The sequence below is a fragment of the Quercus suber genome, unplaced genomic scaffold (genome assembly GCF_002906115.3).
Source record: "Quercus suber isolate HL8 unplaced genomic scaffold, Cork oak 2.0 scaffold_922, whole genome shotgun sequence".
In the NCBI taxonomy this organism is placed as follows: Eukaryota; Viridiplantae; Streptophyta; class Magnoliopsida; order Fagales; family Fagaceae; genus Quercus; species Quercus suber.
In genome coordinates this window covers 130,806-148,473 of record NW_027070345.1, presented here as the reverse complement: position 1 = coordinate 148,473, position 17,668 = coordinate 130,806, and the positions used below count along the sequence as shown (strand labels likewise).

The 17,668-nt window shown below is 32.5% G+C and overlaps 1 protein-coding gene across 2 annotated transcripts; it reads left to right on the top strand.

The window, feature by feature from the left end:
- The first annotated feature begins 8,869 nt into the window (after nt 1–8,869).
- LOC112029609 (F-box/kelch-repeat protein At3g06240-like) lies at nt 8,870–16,228 on the top strand. 2 transcript variants are annotated; one of them, XM_065768338.1, is made up of 4 exons: nt 8,870–10,154; nt 15,076–15,235; nt 15,435–15,507; nt 15,866–16,228. In XM_065768338.1, exon 1 carries the CDS (start codon nt 8,957–8,959, stop codon nt 10,127–10,129), a length of 1,173 nt encoding a protein of 390 aa, XP_065624410.1. In that variant the 5' UTR covers nt 8,870–8,956; the 3' UTR covers nt 10,130–10,154; nt 15,076–15,235; nt 15,435–15,507; nt 15,866–16,228. The 2 variants fall into 2 exon arrangements, with proteins under 2 accessions (XP_065624410.1, XP_065624411.1); XM_065768339.1 differs by lacking the exon at nt 15,435–15,507.
- Nucleotides 16,229–17,668: the final 1,440 nt, after the last annotated feature.

Genomic DNA, 17,668 nt, shown 5'->3' with positions numbered 1-17,668 from the left:
TAAATAGCTTACACACTTTCCACACGAGTTTCAAAAATCTAACTTGCACGTACAACATCAGTACTGACCCCTCTTTGTCCCAAGTTTAATAGAGTTGGCAGCTCGTTCATACATGCTCTCCACGCAAAAATTTTGACCTTAGGAGGGACCTTTAGTTGCCACATTTTCCTCCATAATGGGGTTCTATTATCCCCAGTTTAACATTCACCCATCTCAGACTTCTCAACCATGGGAAGAGCAACACAATATGCACTCTTGATAGAAAGAACACCACATTTATTTTCCAACCAAACTGTACTATCATCTGGCAGATTGTAACTTAGAGGGATGTTAAGAATAGTTTCTACTTCAAAAGGGAGAAAGAGGGATATGATTCTGTCAAATTTCCAACTTATTGTGTCTTCATTGATGAGGGAAAAGACCATAGGAAAATCATCAAAAAGCTGTGGGGGGGAACAAATTTTGTATGTGGTAGGAGTGGGGAGCCATTTGTCTTCCCAAATGTGAATCAATTTTTCATTTCCAACCCTTCATCTAGTGCCCTTTCTTATAACATCCAGATTGTTATAGATGCTTCGCCAAGCATAATAAGGACTACATCCTAGCTTCGCTCCTAGGACATCTCCATAAGGATAGTGTTTTGCTTTGTAAATTCGTGCCACTAATGAGCTTGGATTTGTTAGGAGATGTCATCCTTGCTTTGCTAGCTTAGCAAGGTTGAAGGCTTGAAGATTGCATAAACCCATGCCTCTTTGCAACTTTGATTAGAACTTCCTTTCCACCCATTGAAAGCATTGTTTTTTCCTTCCACCTCGAGAGCTTCTTACCAAAATTTTCTTTATCTCAGCAAAAACTTGGTTCTCTGATCCAATCATAGATGGGAGGCCAAGATACCTACTGTTCTTGAGTCCTGCATGGGTCCTAGGATGTTCATGACTTCCCTTCTTATATATGGGGTTATGTTATGACTGAAGAACACTGATGACTTATCAGTATTTATTTTCTGCCTTGAAGCTACTTCATAATGCTCCAAGATTTCTACCAGCTTATTACACTCTTGACTACTTGCCCTACAAAACAACAAGTTGTCATTTGCCAAGAACAAGTGTGTAACTTTAGGGCAGCCCCTGCATATAGAAATACCATTAAGGTCATGATTGTTGTTTTCATCTATAATAAGAGCTGAAAATGTTTCCTTACATAATAGGAAGAGATAGGATGATAAATTTGAACTGAAATATGCCATTATCCACCTCTACTATTCTTAGATCGGATCCCATCTTCCAAGCTGTCCTCAATGTGCTTTTCAGGGATCATTGATATTGCTGTCGATTAGATTGAAGCTTTTCGAAGAGGCTTAGCGAGCATTCCTCCAATAGTTCTGCTTTACTCTGAGCCGTAATGTGAATGCCTTCATTTTCTTCTTTGGTGAGCTGTAAATTTTGTAGCCCATCCAGTACTACTTGCTCCATACCATGATAATAGATTGACCATGCCCAGTGCACAGTATTAGGTAGCCAAAGAGAAAACCCCCAGTTTTTGAGGAAAAAGTCCCTTACAAGAGAGAGAGAAGTACTCATACTTGGGAAAGAACTCATTACAGTCTTTCTAGTTTAGCACCATATAGGCCTTAGGATTGTCATCACCTGGTGAACTACAAATCATATGGTCTTGAATTTACAAAAATTAGTGTCTATGTTTATGAAACTGATCGATCTGTAGAAGTGAAATTGTTTTGAAAGGAATCACAAAGAGCCACATGTTATTAAGTGGGTGGTCCCACTGTTATTATTTAAAGTCCAATGGAAATATTTTAAGTTTTTCTAAATAAAAATTACAAAGAATACCTAAGGGTCAATCACACGTCAACACATGTTGATATTTAATTTAAAATGACGTAAGCAATCTAACTAAAAGTTGCTATGTGTTATTTTAAATTAAAACACTTTGGCTAATCAAATAATGCCATGTGTCCCTTGGAGAACAAGACATAAAGTTTCTCCATTCAAATTATGACACATGTTACCAATGAGAGTCAATCATGTGTCTTCAAATCTCCTATAAATAGAGACTCCTCTTAATCTTATGGATGAGTTCAAGCACATTCAAAATTCTCGAAATTTTGTCAAAATCATGCTCTGGATCCTCCAAGAATTTCAATAACTTCAACCTTCGAATATCAAGCACATTTAAATCATTCTTCTAGATCTCAAAGTTCATTAAACCAAGTTCAAAAGCCTCCAGAAACTCCAAGAGACTATAAAATAGTGAAACTCTACGAATTCAAGCCTCCAAAACTCCAAAGAACTTCCACTACAAATCTTCAACAACAGAACATTCGAAAAACATTCATCAAAATTATTCTTCCAAGTCTCAAATCTTTACTGGAATCAAGCTTTAAAACCTTTAGAAACTTCAAAGATTTTGATCTATCGAAGTTCCATTGGATTTAAGCTCTAAAGCCTTGAAGAACTTCTACCACAAATCTTTGAAGATCAAGAACATTCGAAAAACACACAAAGAACAAGAAGAACTTGAAAAACGAAGAATTTCTAACAAGCAACGAAGAATTTCTAACAAGCACACATCACAATTCATTTTCATGGATCTTTCAATCCACTTTCCAATCAAAGTGAAGAACAACTTATGTTTGAATCAAGACAATTCTTGAATTAAAGACTTTTTTAGGGAGATTGAATCAGATGATTATTCTATTGTATTAGAATTTAAATACAGAGAATTATACCAACAAATTCATCAATACAAAAATACATAGTGAAAATACCATTCTGGTTCCTACATTTTGAGATTATAATAAATTTGGTCCTATATTTTGGTAATAGTAAATTTGGTTTTTGTTATTTTCAACTTGCAGTCAAATAACAATGGCCAATGAGTTAATGGTAGGAACCAATTTGACTACAAGTTGAAAATAACGATGACCAAATTAACTGCTACCAAAATGTAGGGACCAAATTGACTATGATCTCAAAAATATAGGGACCAAAATGTTATATTCTCATTGGAGTACTCTCTAATACAAGTCATGGGCATAAAATAACCGATCAGGGCTTACCTTGAAGCAGCTTCAAATGTCATTACTTCACTACTGTATCTCAGTATGGCCACCTTGATATACCTTTATATTTAAAATAACAGTGTTTACTTACTTACACCATGTTCATTATTCGTCCTTATGTAACACAACAAACAAATAAACAAGCAAACGTCATACAAACAACTCCCAATTGTACGTAACTATTCGCGTAATATTCATACTGAAAGTAATGATGCGTTCATTATGGAAGACATTAAACTTGTCTCGTTAAATACAGCTCCTTAATAAAGAGATAAAACTTGGTGATAACCCATCCAAAAAAAAAAAAAAAACTTGGTGATAATAGATATGTTGCTCTTGGAGTCAGAGTTCAGACTTTTTTTATGAAATGTAAAGCAAAGGTATTCAATCTTATCGCAAATAAATGAAAGATTCATATCTAATATATATTTATTTAATTAAAATTGTACATCCAAAGATAAAACCTTATTCAATATTTTTTATTGAAAGTGAATTTTAACAAATCCACAATTGAATTACAACTTTTTCTTATATCGTTCATGCTTGCAAAATTTTTAGAAAATTAAAGATCAATAGCTATGTCATTAATAAGTTGTTTAAATTGCAAGTTTTTGTAGTTTAAAATTATGTATAAAATATAAGTTTATAGATCATATAGTAAATAATACTCCATCTGTTCTAGTTTGTTTGTTTTCTATTCCATTTTAGGATGTCCCAAAATATTGTCTTGTTTCTAAAAAAAAGTCATTAATTTACTAATGTTCCTATTATACCCCTACTTTATTTTCAAAACTATTTAAAAAGAAAACTAACAAATATTTAAAAAAAATTCAATCTAATTGGGGCACCTTTTTAATTGTCTCATTAAGAATAACTATTTTTAAAAAAAGGCTGATAAATTTATTTAATAGTAGTTTTGTAAACTTATACATTTTTATAAGACAAACAAAACAATAAATGATGTTCTCTTAAAAAGTTTGACTTTTCAAACATGACAAACAAATTGAAACGGAGAAAGTATCTGATTGACACAAAATTTGACGTGTATTAAGAGTGTGAAGAATATATAATTCAATAGTTAGATTTTCAAAATATATAGAAATGTTTATTTTACTGAGTAAGATTGTAGCCTTAGGCAACAACCAGATTTGTAGCTAAACTTTGTCCTTCTTAGAAAGAAGTTAAAACAATTACAAATTTTACTAAAAAAACTCACAGATTAATGTGAAAATGATTGTGAACACACTTTAATAAAATAATAAATGAGAGTTTGAATTACTCTTAACTAGTGCAAGAGATATTACAATTTTTTTTACATTAGCTTACAATCACATTTATTGTCACATTAGTTTATAAGTTTTTTCTTAAAAAAAATAAAAGTAATAAAATAAAATGCTAATGGTACTACAAGTTTTACTTCGTAATGCTTGAAAACTAGTTAGTGTGGCAATAGATGTGATTGGTGAGTGTCAATCACCTCATTAATGATTGTTGAGTTGTCTCTTTGCGATTGGTGACATATCAGTTGATAAGTTCAATGTAGTAAAACTTGTAGTACCCATGACACTACTCTTTGTAGTAAAACTTGTAGTATTTTAGCGTTTTCCTTACTTTTAATGACACATCAGTGTGTATGTAGTAAAATTTGTAATATACCTAATATCACTCTTAAAATTTTTTAGTTAGGATGTTTTAAATATTAAATCAAACTTGTTGTATTTATTTCAAAAGAAGTATAAGGTAAATATTTATTTTGAAATTAGCTCAAAAGCCTAAGATTCCACATGTTTATTTGAAATTTAAAAGAATAAAGGTAAGTGTAGGGTCTCAATTTGTAGCCCTAGCCCTAAGAATGTGGAATATAGGCCCAATGAGCCCAGTACAATAAATTTGTAGAGAGCGGGTGAAAGAGTTGGGTTTTTTCTGGATTGGACAATGGCTAGTAAGGATTTTAAAGATGAATAAGCGTGAAATGCACGTAAAACTCAATGAAATGATTGTCCGAGGAGATAGATTATGAATTAAACCAATAGTTCTAAATGTTAATACAGTTCTTGTTGCTACAGTAATTCATTTTCTCTTCTTTCTCTCTTCTTTTTCTGATCCTCCTCTTATGGGAGGTCTTTTACATTATATAATTCCTTTCAGGCCATCTTGATCGTACACTTGTTAATCATCTAAGCCTTCACTCGAGTACATGTCCCATCAGACATTTTCTTTAGCTCTCTGTGAATGGTGGTAGCTGAGACTGCACTGTTCAGAGGTCTTCTCCACATAAATGCGGCCAGAAAAGTTGCTGCAGTACATTTAATGCGGTAGTAACAGCTTTTCTTTTAGATATTTCTGTGTTCTTATCATCTTTGTACGTGCCTGAGGTTCATCCTGATCATTGGAGCTCCCTGGAAGGTCACCTAAATTGCCCAAATGCATGCTTGATCGATATTTATCGTATCCAAGAAGGAGCTACTCCTCGGACTATATTCCTCCATTTTTTCCTTACGTGATTCTCAACTTTGGGGCCTCTCTCAATCATTTACTCCTCCTCGAACATATCCACGTCCTCGAATAAGGCCCAAGGCCCAATACACAAATTTGGGCTCTTACCCCCACAGTAAGAAAGAAGAAAAAAGAAAAAAAAAAGAAAAAAGAAAAAAAGAAAAAGGGAAAAGTGGTAAGCCAACAAATGAGACTTGAGTTCTATTAAAAAATATATGGACTAAGCCGAACACCATTTCAGAGCATCAATTTTGGTGTGGGTCCATCGTAAACTTGGACCTTGAAGTATATCACCAACTTATTAGAGTTTAGGGTGGAGAGAGTTGTCATTTGGTCATAAGTTCAAAAACCAATATTGGCCCTTACATAGAGGTTCAACTTATCCATGTCTTACGTCTGGAGTTAGGGTATTGACAAGCTTGGAAGGTATTATGCAATTAAGTTTGCCTAATTGAATGCATCAAACACACCTGTTGACATCCCATTTTGAGGGCGTTTGGTTGATTTCATGTTACATCAAAGTGTAATATTACATTTTTATAATCTTTTTTTGACTGAAAAAGGTAGATTAAATTACATTCTTGTAATCTTAGATTCTTGTAATCACATTACCTTAATGTCACATTAAGGTATTTAGTTTATTAAATTACATTCCAATCATAATTCAAGAATGTAACATTCATATAATTGATTCATAAACATTCTTAGAAATAATTATAATTATTATAATAAAAAATTGATTGAAAATAGCCTCAACAACAAAGAAAATGCAAAAATTACCCCTAAAGCAAAAAAATACCGTTGGAAGATCCAAAATGACCAAATTACCCCTATAACCTCAAAAGAAAAAAATAACACTTAAAATCTAAAAAATAACCAAAATACCCATGTAACCTCTAAAATTATCAAAAATACCCTAAATTTAATGAAAATGACTAAAATACCTCCAAAAACTTAAAATGACAACATAGTCTTGAAATCTTTAAATGACCGAAATACCTTAAAAATCACTAGAACAACCAAAATACCCCTAAAATCACTAAAATGACCAAAATGCCCCCTGGAATCTCTAAACATCCAAAATATCCCCGAAAGTCTCTAAAATGACCAAGATAGACCCAAAATCTCTAAAATGACAAAAATACCCAAAAACCTGTAAAATGACCAAAAAATACCCTGAAACCTCTAAAAAAACTAAAATTCCCTTGAAATCTCTAAAATAACCAAAATATCCTAAAATATTTAAAATGGCCAAAATACTCTTTAACTTCTAAAATGGCCAAAAAAAAAAAAAAATCCTGGAACCTAAAAAATGACCAAAATTCTAATGAAAACATTAAATGACATAAAATAACCTGAAACATTTGTTTATTTTGAAGGTTTCGAGTATTTTAGGCTAGTTTAAAAGTTTGGAGGTAGTTTAGTCATTCAGATGGTTTTGAGGTATTTTTGGTCATTTTACAGGTTTCAAGATATTTTTGGTCAATTTGGAGGTTTTGGGATTATTTTGGTCACTTTAATGATTTTGGAGGTATTTTGGACATTCTAGTGATTTTCGGGGGTATTTTGGTTATTATAGTGGTTTCAGAATTATTTTTGTCATTTTAGAGTTACTTTTGCCATTTTAGATGTTTCAAAAGTATTTTGGTCATTTTAGTAGTTTTGAGGTATTTTTAGTTATTTTATAGATTTTGGGGTATTTGGGTTATTCTAATAGTTTTGAAAGTATTTTTGGTAATTTTAGAGATTCTTAGGTATTTGTTTTTGTCATTTTTAAGGTTCCAGAGTATTTTCTTTCTCAAAACAAAAAAAAGGTTTAAGAGTATTTTTCGTCACTTCAAGGGTTTTAAGGCTTGGAACTAGTGGAATATGACAAGTGTGACACTGGGCCCATGTGTGTCCGTTATGTACATTGGGCTTAAATTCTCTACTCCTTAAGGCCAGACTTAACTGGGTCTCGGGTTTTACTTCTTGACCCAAAATGTGTGAAATTTTAGGTATCAACAATTGTCAAAGCCTGGCCAATCCAGCTTACAGTAAAAGCAACTTGGAGATAAACACGATTGAATTTCATTTGACACGTGGAACTGGATCCTCTAACAATTTTTGTATTATCAAAATAATGGAGTGCGAAGCTGTTGCCAAATTTGAAAAGTGAGCTTGTTGAAAAATTTTGTCCGCGAAATTCCAATGTCATATATTTTAAAAGAAATTTCTATGTCAATTTTTTACTTTGATCAGATTCTCCAAAAAAACAAAAATAGAAGTTGAATTTGCTCTGAAGATGGAGTTAATGGATGTTAAGATGTGTAACAGTGTAAGTGTATTTGAAGAACTTTTTTTGCTATTTATTGGATTTTTACCAATAATTTTGCTAAGTAGTCTCAAATGACACTATTTTCCTTAGTAGCCTTATTTAGAACTCGAGTATTTGATAATCGAATTCCAATTTTAAAGAACTCCACTTTTCTCTATAGAATTCAGGCCTCTATGACTCAAGAGGTACTCAAGTTACCTCTCGGAAAACAACTCGATCTCAAACCAAGCTAAAATGTGAAAGTTAATAGGTGTTTATCTAACTTATTTTAAGGTCTCTACCAAACATAAGAAAATAAGATAATTTTAAAGGAAATTACACTTTACTACTTTAAATTATACTCATGATTACACTTTGCACTCTAAACTTTTCAAATGCAAGTTTTGCACCATAAACTATGACTCTTGTTACACCTTGTATTCTAATGTCAAACTTATTGTTAACTTGGACGGAAAAGTATGACATCACGTGAAAGTACCAAATTGCCCATCTTCTTAATCTCTTAAAAATAAAGGAGAAATTATACTTTAGTACCCTAAAATATACCATCGATTACACTTTGAACGATAAACTCTAGATTTATGTCCAAGTTAATAGCAAATTTAATATCAATGTGTATTATGTAACAATGGCTATAATTTAAGTGCAAAACCTACATTCAAAAATTTTAAAATGTAAAGTATAATTTGGGATATAAATTATAATGCTTTTTGAAAAATAATTCATACCTTTTCCAAAACTAGACATCATTAAAAAACCAAATATGGTTTTAGAATTAATGAAAGAGTAGTGTTTATTTCACACTTATTATTGCACTATACACACATTTTTTGCATTGAAATCGTAACTTGCAGTCATGATTTTAACTCAAAATCACAATTCAACCATTTTAGTGAAAAAAAATATGTATAATTTTTTTTTTTTGAGGGAAAAGTTTTGTATATAATTGTGTGTAAAAAGATTTAGCAAAAAAAAAAAAAAAGCCGTAGTACCATTCTAGCAGACGAGAAGAGAAGTGTCACTGAAAAAAGTCTGTTTAGGTTGCCGTTTTGGCCCAATCCCAAATGGAAGTAGCACGTCCACAACAACCGATTCTCCGACAAGGCTATCTTCCGTACGACATCGTACTGAACATACTGGCAAGACTACCTGTGAAATCAGTCATAAGATTCAGGTACATATCTAAATCCTACAACTCCTCAATCACCACCCCCAATTTCATCTCCACCCACCTTAAAAACATCAAGGATTCCCATGATAACGATAATGATAATGGTTTTGTCATACACATGCCATCTGTAACAGACAACATTGGTTTTCAAAGACCAGTTTGCACGGTCGCTTTAGACCGCACTTTTGATAGGATTTCCGAGCTTGGAACCCCCTTTGATTTTCATTATATCTATACCCAAATAGTTGGTTCCTGCAATGGCTTGTTGTGTTTCGCCAATTCCGCTAATGTTGTATATTTGTGGAACCCAAGCATTAGAATGTTCAAGAAGTTGCCTGGTACTTGCTTAGGACAGTTAAAACATGTTACGCTCGGATTCGCGTATCATCCCGAGAATAATGACTACAAGGTTGTGAGGATTTCGTGTTTGTCTTTGTCTACACATGAGATTGAGGTGTACACATTAAGTTCGGATTCGTGGAGGAGTGTTGGAAGAACCACCGGTTTGACAGCGACCAATGTTATGTTCTATGATAAAAACAATCCTTTGCCAATCCCATTGGTTAATGGAGCTTTGCACTGGGTGTCAAATGTCGTAGAAGGCGAAGAGAATCGCAGGAGTAGGATGATTATGGCTTTTGATGTCAACAGCGAGCGATTCAGAGAGCTAGCACTGCCTGATGGGTCTGTTGATGAGAACACCTTCCAGACATTTCTTGCATTGTTCAAGGGGAAATTGGCTTTAATTGCGTGGGAACCTAGCGAACAACCTGGCACCCAATACTCCATATGGGTGATGAAGGAGTATGGTGTGATTGAGTCTTGGAATAAACTCTTTGTTGTACCATTTGAAAGAGTAGCTCATTGCATTGCCTTTACCGAGTATGGTTCGCTTCTGGTTTGCTACATCAATGATCAAGTAGAGGCGCAGGGATTTAAGTTTGTGTTAGTTGACACTGAAACTCTACATGAGAAGAAGGATCCTGATATCCAACATTATTCATCTGTAGCTACTTTCATGGAGAGTCTTGTTTTATTTGATGGAGCAAACGTGGTATCTTACTAAGCATATGGCGGAGTGCATATAAGAGGTGAAGTAATTATCAGTATGGACGAATTGAAACCTTTGTTATTCCTTATCCTTTTAGTAGTAGGCATGTTTGTCTTGCTAAAAGCTTGATTTTTACCCAGATTTACATATCCTTTTGTGGCTACTATATATTAGTATTTGATTACTTGTATGGATGGTTTTTGTGCACATATCAAAGTAGGACAGCATTAACAAAAAACAATATTTGGCCAACATAATCCTTTTTTGCTTGTGTGTCCCTCTGGTAGTGTTACAAAGAGCTACATTAGAGCTCTCCTGACTTCAATTTAAAAGAAAAAAAAGACTAGAAAAACAGGAGAATATAAGAAGCTCTAAAACTGTGATTATTGAGAAGGAGAAGCTGAGTGCCTGTCAAGTGAGACTGTTACCATTCCATGCTCTTGTTCTTGCTTCCTTGGTACAAGCTACATGGTCTTTGTTGGTTTCTATACTACATTTTAACTGTAATTTCAATGATCAGAAGCTAATTTATATAACAGAGAGTCGGTTCTAAGATATCTGATGTTGCTATGTCGTTCTGTCTCTGTCCTCTAACAGATATATCTAGATAAGGAATGCTATTATCTCATGCTTAGCTGGGTTCAATCAAATGTTTATGTCAGCTTATATGTGGATCAACATGTTTATGTGCTTAAATGACGTGTTTCTGTTAGTACCATTTTGTTCTTTATCCTAAACAAAGATGCTATGATTTATACTACTAAGGAAATTTAAAGAAAATGTTTTAAAAAGACTGTCGATCTGCTTTTGGTTGTTGATTCTATTGCTAGTTACTACTGATTGCATGACCATTTACATGTCCTCACCTTGGATCATTGACTTAGAGACCTCTGAATGCATGAGTGGTGATTATTCACTGTATTCTGAATTTGATATCATCTATGATCTATGACTATAATGCATTTTCAGCTCTTGTTCTCATTCTTAGTTAAGCCTCTTTGTTTACCAGTTGGTCTCTCCTTGTACTTTTTCACCCTTTTTTCAGTAAACTTGCATAATTACTACTTATTGGAAAACTTAGTAGATCTGAAAAATTGCTTGTATTCTGTAGTTTTCTTGATCTTAGGGTCATGCCTGTGAGCAATAAAGCATTGCAAAAGTCTGTCAAACATGTACGAAATAGAGGATAATTGATAATTAATTTTTCCATTGCCTGCGGTGTAACTCAGCCTTTGTACTAAATCATCATTATCAGGAGTGTTAAAATGATCCATTTCTTGTTGGTGTAAAGGATATATATATATATATATATAAAACAATAATAAATTTCTCCTCTCAAAGCATGAGAAAGGTGAAAGGATATTTGAATAGAATAGACAGAATAAAGGAGACTAGAAAGGGTGCAAAAGAAAATTATCCCCTTGAACCTAGGAGAAGAGAATGGTGGCCCACTTGAATGTAGGATAAAAGCTTGAGCAATGTAGCACTTGCTTGTCAACTGACAGAGATGAATTACAACCCTGTAGAACACTATTTCATAGTTAATCGTGCATTATCAATACTCTATATATATATAAAGAGAGTTTGCCACTTTGCCACTATCCCATTGAAGCAGAGAATGAAGCAACCGTGTGAACAGTGCTTTTGTTGAGCACTTATTTTGGTGAGTGGTGAGAACCCAAAAGAACTGAAACCTAAAGAGCAATACAAGAAGACAAAGCAGCAGCAACAACCTTGACATTGGTTTTGGTTGATAGCTTCAGTGACATTTAGAGTGATCCCCCAGATGCTTCCCCAAAAACCTTATCCTCGCTTCTCACCCCGAAATCTCTGCCCTTCTCACCAGACTTCACCTCTGGACTGCCAGCGCTGTTAATTCCATACTACTATCCTTGATTTAATTTAATTCAATTTATTTATTTTAATATTTTCTATTTTTTGTTGTGGCTGAGGGATACTGGTTGAAGCAGTCATCCATGTCTCCCTATTCAGGTTTATTCCTTTTCTTTTATTGGGGTTGTTTTTGTTATATATATATATATATATTGGATTTCTGTTTTACTTTGTTCATCTATGTACCGTGGTTCTCTGTTACTATCAACTCTTGGGCCACTCACAGAAAAAAGGTACCACATTAGCTGAGACCATAATTTCCAACCTTTAGCATAGCAAATTGAATTTATAATTAATTTATGGCATACATGATTTTGAATTATTTTATTGGATAGTGCAGAATTGAAGGGCAAGTTAATCATATTTTGTGCAGGTAACATGTGTCATATTTTTTGCCTGTTTGCAGTGTGATTCCTTTATTTATTTTCTGCTGTATATTTTGTGTTGCTTGTTTTAAATAGTAATTTATCCAATATTTAGTGATAATTATCATGCATATAATGAAATGGTCACACAATATGTGTTGGATATATCATTAAATGGTCAAATTTTCATGTTTTTGGTGCTCTCTTTTGCTCGTTTGCTAATGCCTTAAGTTCTCTCTTTGTAAAACTTCATTTGATTCTTGAACTTAATCATCTGCAATGCATAAAATCAATTTTCTTTTTCTTTTGTTCTTTGTTTTTTTGTCTTCCCTTTACCTAGGCAATTTTTGAACCATTTAGTAACTCTCATTTGCACATTCAAAGTGATAATTTTTGTTTAGGTGAACAAAGTTAAATCAGTGCAAACCACACGTGGGCTGATATGTAATTATCCCTCAATTTTATTATCATTTGGAAATGTAATTTAGGAGTTCTTTATTGTCGATCATCTACAACATTTTGAGTGGTTGACCAATTGCTACACCATTGTTCATAATAGTTATTGATTTGATGATTTACCTATACCTTCTTTTTGACATTGAATGAAGTCAATTAAGTCTATTTGCAGACCATGTAATTGTTTTCTTAGACTACAGAATTTCATTTGTAGGTTTCATAATTGTGTCCCTTTTTCTCTGTTAGGATCTCTTAGTTGCTAAAGTTAGTCATGATCACTTATCTATAGATATTAACAGAGAAATTTTTTTTTTAGACAAAGGAAGTAAATATGGCTCCTATTCCTATTTTCCAAATCTAGTCAATGAAAGAGATGTCTTGCCCACTCAGTAGACCAAAAATTTGCTTCATTAACTAAATCGTCTTTCATCCTGGAACCATAATCATTACATGAAACAATCTTGTTCTAGGCCCAACCTGGACATCATTTACCTTTAATTGATAAATTATGCAATCTGTTGAGAGTTTAGGTATACACTGTGAATGGACAGTTAAATGCTGTAACAGGTGATGATGTCATTGGAAAGTATTATTGAGAATTTCCAAGTGATTTCAAGGACGCAGCTTGGAGTTTTAGACAGAAAACAAATTATTGCATCATTTAATAAAATGGTCTTCTCATAAATTGTCATTTGCGAAACTTTGATTATTATTTTACTTTACTAAAATATTGATGAAATTCTTTAGGCTTATTTTTGTCCATTTTTATAAAATATGAAGTATTCTTTTTTCAATATAATTATGTATATATATATATAATAAATTAAAAAATGTAAGTGATATTGTGGAAATGTTCTTACTTTCAAGTTTTTGCTATTAAATTGATCTATTTTAACTTAAGTAATATTTGACAGATTAAGATTATAGCATGCTTATTAAAATGAAGCCGTCTAACACTAGTACTCTTAAAAAGGTCATCAAACACAATAATATTAATACACTAGAAAGATAAACATGCTTCAGCTTTTCATTTGACTGTAGTTGGAGAAGAGTTTATTAGAACTTCTTCAAAAGAATGCTAACTTACATTTGGACCATTAAATTTTGCTATCATGAATATCGGTTGTTTGACTTGAAGTAATTTCATGCTAATGGCTGAACCAAGGTATTCTCTCTTACTAATATCGTAATGATGGAGGCAGCACAAGGTTTTCAAAAAGCTAGCCTAAAGGCCCAAATATATAATAGATAGTATGCATTTATTTGCCCACATTGGAAACTTTATGTGTTGCGCTGCTGCATTTTTGAGGAAGGAGCTTGGACTTTGTAAGATCACGTATTGTCTACTTTGACATTAAAGTTTCTGTTTCTAAGATATTTGTATGCATGGATGGATGCTGATAAATGCCCTTTACCAATTTACTGGATTTTCTTTTACATACTGATTTTTTTTTAACTCGTATTACTTCTGAATTTTAGTAGCTTGCTTTTTTAAATACATCCTCATGTTATTCTTGTTTTTACAATGTACTGGGGTTGCTTACTCTTAGTGCTTTTTATTTCAATTATTATTACATACCAAAAAAGGTCCTTCATACTTGCCTTCATTTTGCTTTTGAAGATGCATGACCATATAAATTGGGAATTTTTATTTCACATGTTGGAAAAATTTATTGTTAGTAAAAATGGAGGAAATGGATTTTGACTTGCAATAGCAGAATTAGATTCTCTGCTCTTGTATTTGGTAGTCATACTGGCGTCTTTAGTTGCTTAGTTGTTGTAAAGCAAGTTGATTCTTTTTTTTTTTTTTATTCCTTGGAAGGTAAGTGCAGAACTCATGCACCCACATGAGATTGAACCTCTGAACTGTTGTCATTGTTGTTGTGAAATTTCTGTGAATTTTCTATTATGATATTTGATTATTGCATTTATTATACAGTATAACTATTGAATGTTATGTTTTGTATTGGATTTGTATGCACTATACAGTTTTATTGAATTTGTGTCATGATCTTGCTTTAGTGTTGGAACAATTTGGAATGATGTGCTGTTTATTTGAAAATTGATGTTGTTTTAATCTTATGGATTGAAATGTAAATGGAAATTGGATCTGAAAATATGATTTCACCACAGTTTGACCTCTGGTTGAATCCTGGACAGGGCTTGAAATCATGAATCTATTTATTTTTTGGTTCTTGAGATGTATGGTTTGAAAACCTGATTCTTTATCTCTCTGTGTTTTGATAGAAAAATTGGCAGAGAATTGTGAAAAGAGAGAAGGGGGGGCAGTAATGTTAAATTGTTAACTATCTAGTTTCTGGGAGGCAGTTGACAGTATGAGGGTTCGGTCGTTTCCCATTGCCTCAGTGGGGGACATTGGTGGACATGGCTCATTCTGGGTTGAAAGGTGAATTTTGTTTTCAATGTCTTATTTTGTATTAAGAGGCAAAATTACTCTTAGCAGTCTTTTGAACTTTCCAACCTTACCTGTTCATATGGCAAATATAAGTAAATGAAATGTCTTCCAATAATCTATTGTAACATGACGCAACACTAGCATGACAGACTTTAACTAATTCTAACAATCATAACTGACACTATTGTAGATTTGGACCATGGATTTTTCATTGTTTGGAGTGCATTGATTGAATTATGCCAAAAGGTGTTGCAGAGCTTTTGGTGAGTTGGAAAGGCAAGGTCCTTTTATTTCTGGAAACTTTTTTTTGTCTGATTTCCTTGATCGATGTACATTTAGCATTTAATGTTCAAGTATCATTATACACTTCTTGTGTACATGGGTGGCCTTTTAGCCATTTTTTAAATGAAATTTTATTTTTTTAAAAATAACAATTACATACACAAGAACACAAAATTTACGTGAAAAACCGTTTCTTCCACTAATGATAGTTGTCTGGCATTATTCCGTTGCTTGACAAAGAATGAACTGCAACATACGTTTATTGGCGAAACATGTGATGTCCCAGCAGCAATTAGGTAAAGAGAAGTTGCTTCTTGACTTCTTTTGGGTGTGGTGTAGGTGACGAGGTGGCATATATGCTGGGTACAGGACATACAAAATCGTAGGTGACATGCTTAGGGAAAAGATCTTGTGTTTCTGTTATATGAAGGGGAATGAAACACTCCAACATGTGGGCTCCGCTACCATATCTTCATGTGCCTTCTACATGGTTGAAAGGATGTCCAAACTTGTAGTGAGTTGAAGTAAAAAGATATGTTTCAATCATATACACTCAGCTTTCTCTCATAACATGTGGATCTCATATGTACACATTGTGGGAGAATTAGGTGTATAAACTTGAAATAAAAAAATTAAAATATGTGGCTTGAATATTATAAAAAGCTAACCTATAATTCAGACTATATGGATTAGCTTCCTTTAATTTCTATCTATTGTAAAAATTTGACTTCTAGGCTAATTAATCTTATTTGGTACTGCTTAAAATGATAGAAATTCTCTTACATTAAACATATACATATACATATATATATATAGCCAAAACTGAGAGAAAATCTAATTAAATTCTCAATTTTACGCTACTTGTCATATATAATTTTTTAAATTTTGGTGCCAAAAGAGTTATTTGTTGCAAAAGACAAGGAATCAGTTTTCTTAATTTTGTTGCAATTAATTACAACACCGAAAAAATCAAGTAGTCCTGTGAAAAATAAGTTATCTCACTCTCTAATTCTAGATTAACCAAAAAAAAAAAAACAAAAAGATTGAGTGAGAAATCTAAGGGCCACCACAACGAGAGCCTTGCCCAATTCAGCTACCGGCGCCACCCAACTAAATGAGTTATGGATATATCTGATCAAGGATCAGAATGAATCATTCTTTCTCTGATCATCTTTAGGCAATATGCTATTTTAGAATGAAATTTATATTTTATGACTTTAATTCAATTGTAGAAACTGTCATTTATTTTTCAACTTATTTTTATTTAGCTCAAATCATAATTCAGTTTATTCTAATATGGTTCCATGGTTTGTTTTTATTCCATCATAAATCACTTCTTGGGTTCTAAAGCAAGGTTTCATATTGCATGGCTCTGCTATACATGTTCTTTGTATTGCATATTAATAAATACTTTTTCCAATATTTCTAGAAACACTAAAAAAAATGGTGTATATCATCTCTGACTTTTTGTGTTGATATGTACCTATTAATTTGGAATCATATTGACTTACAATCTCTCAAGCCAGGAACTTGGTATCTTTCTATGAATTGCTGATTTTTTTTTTTTTTTTTTTTTTTTAATCAATTGAATCTTTTGAGTATAAATAAATCATATGTTGGGCATCACCTGTATAGGAATTAGTAAGCATGTATATGTAATCAAAGCTCTTGCGAGATTAATATTTACTAATAGATTGAACAATCAACAATTCCCCTTTATTCTTGCAAATAGAATTTTATACCTTTTTGTAAGGGCACATTACTTTTGTTTTTGTTTTTGTTTTTGTTTTTTGTTTTTATAATCAAGGCACATAAGTTATATAAAAAAAAATACTTGGATTTTTAAATCACATTTGATTGTTAAATGTTATTGTACTGCATTATAAAAAATAGTATATCAGAATATAATGGTATTTTATTACATAAGATGACTTGATTAATTTGGTGTTTATTGCTATGTATTTTTTTTTTCTCTTTTTCTTCTCATCTTTTTTTATTCAACATTTAAATTTAGTCATATCATCTTTGTCATTAAAAAGCTAAGTATAAAATTTATTGTGACTACACTCCAGTTGAGCATATATATCAGTGATCATGTCATTATTCTTTTTCTTTACAATTTTTCTTATAATTTTTTCAACA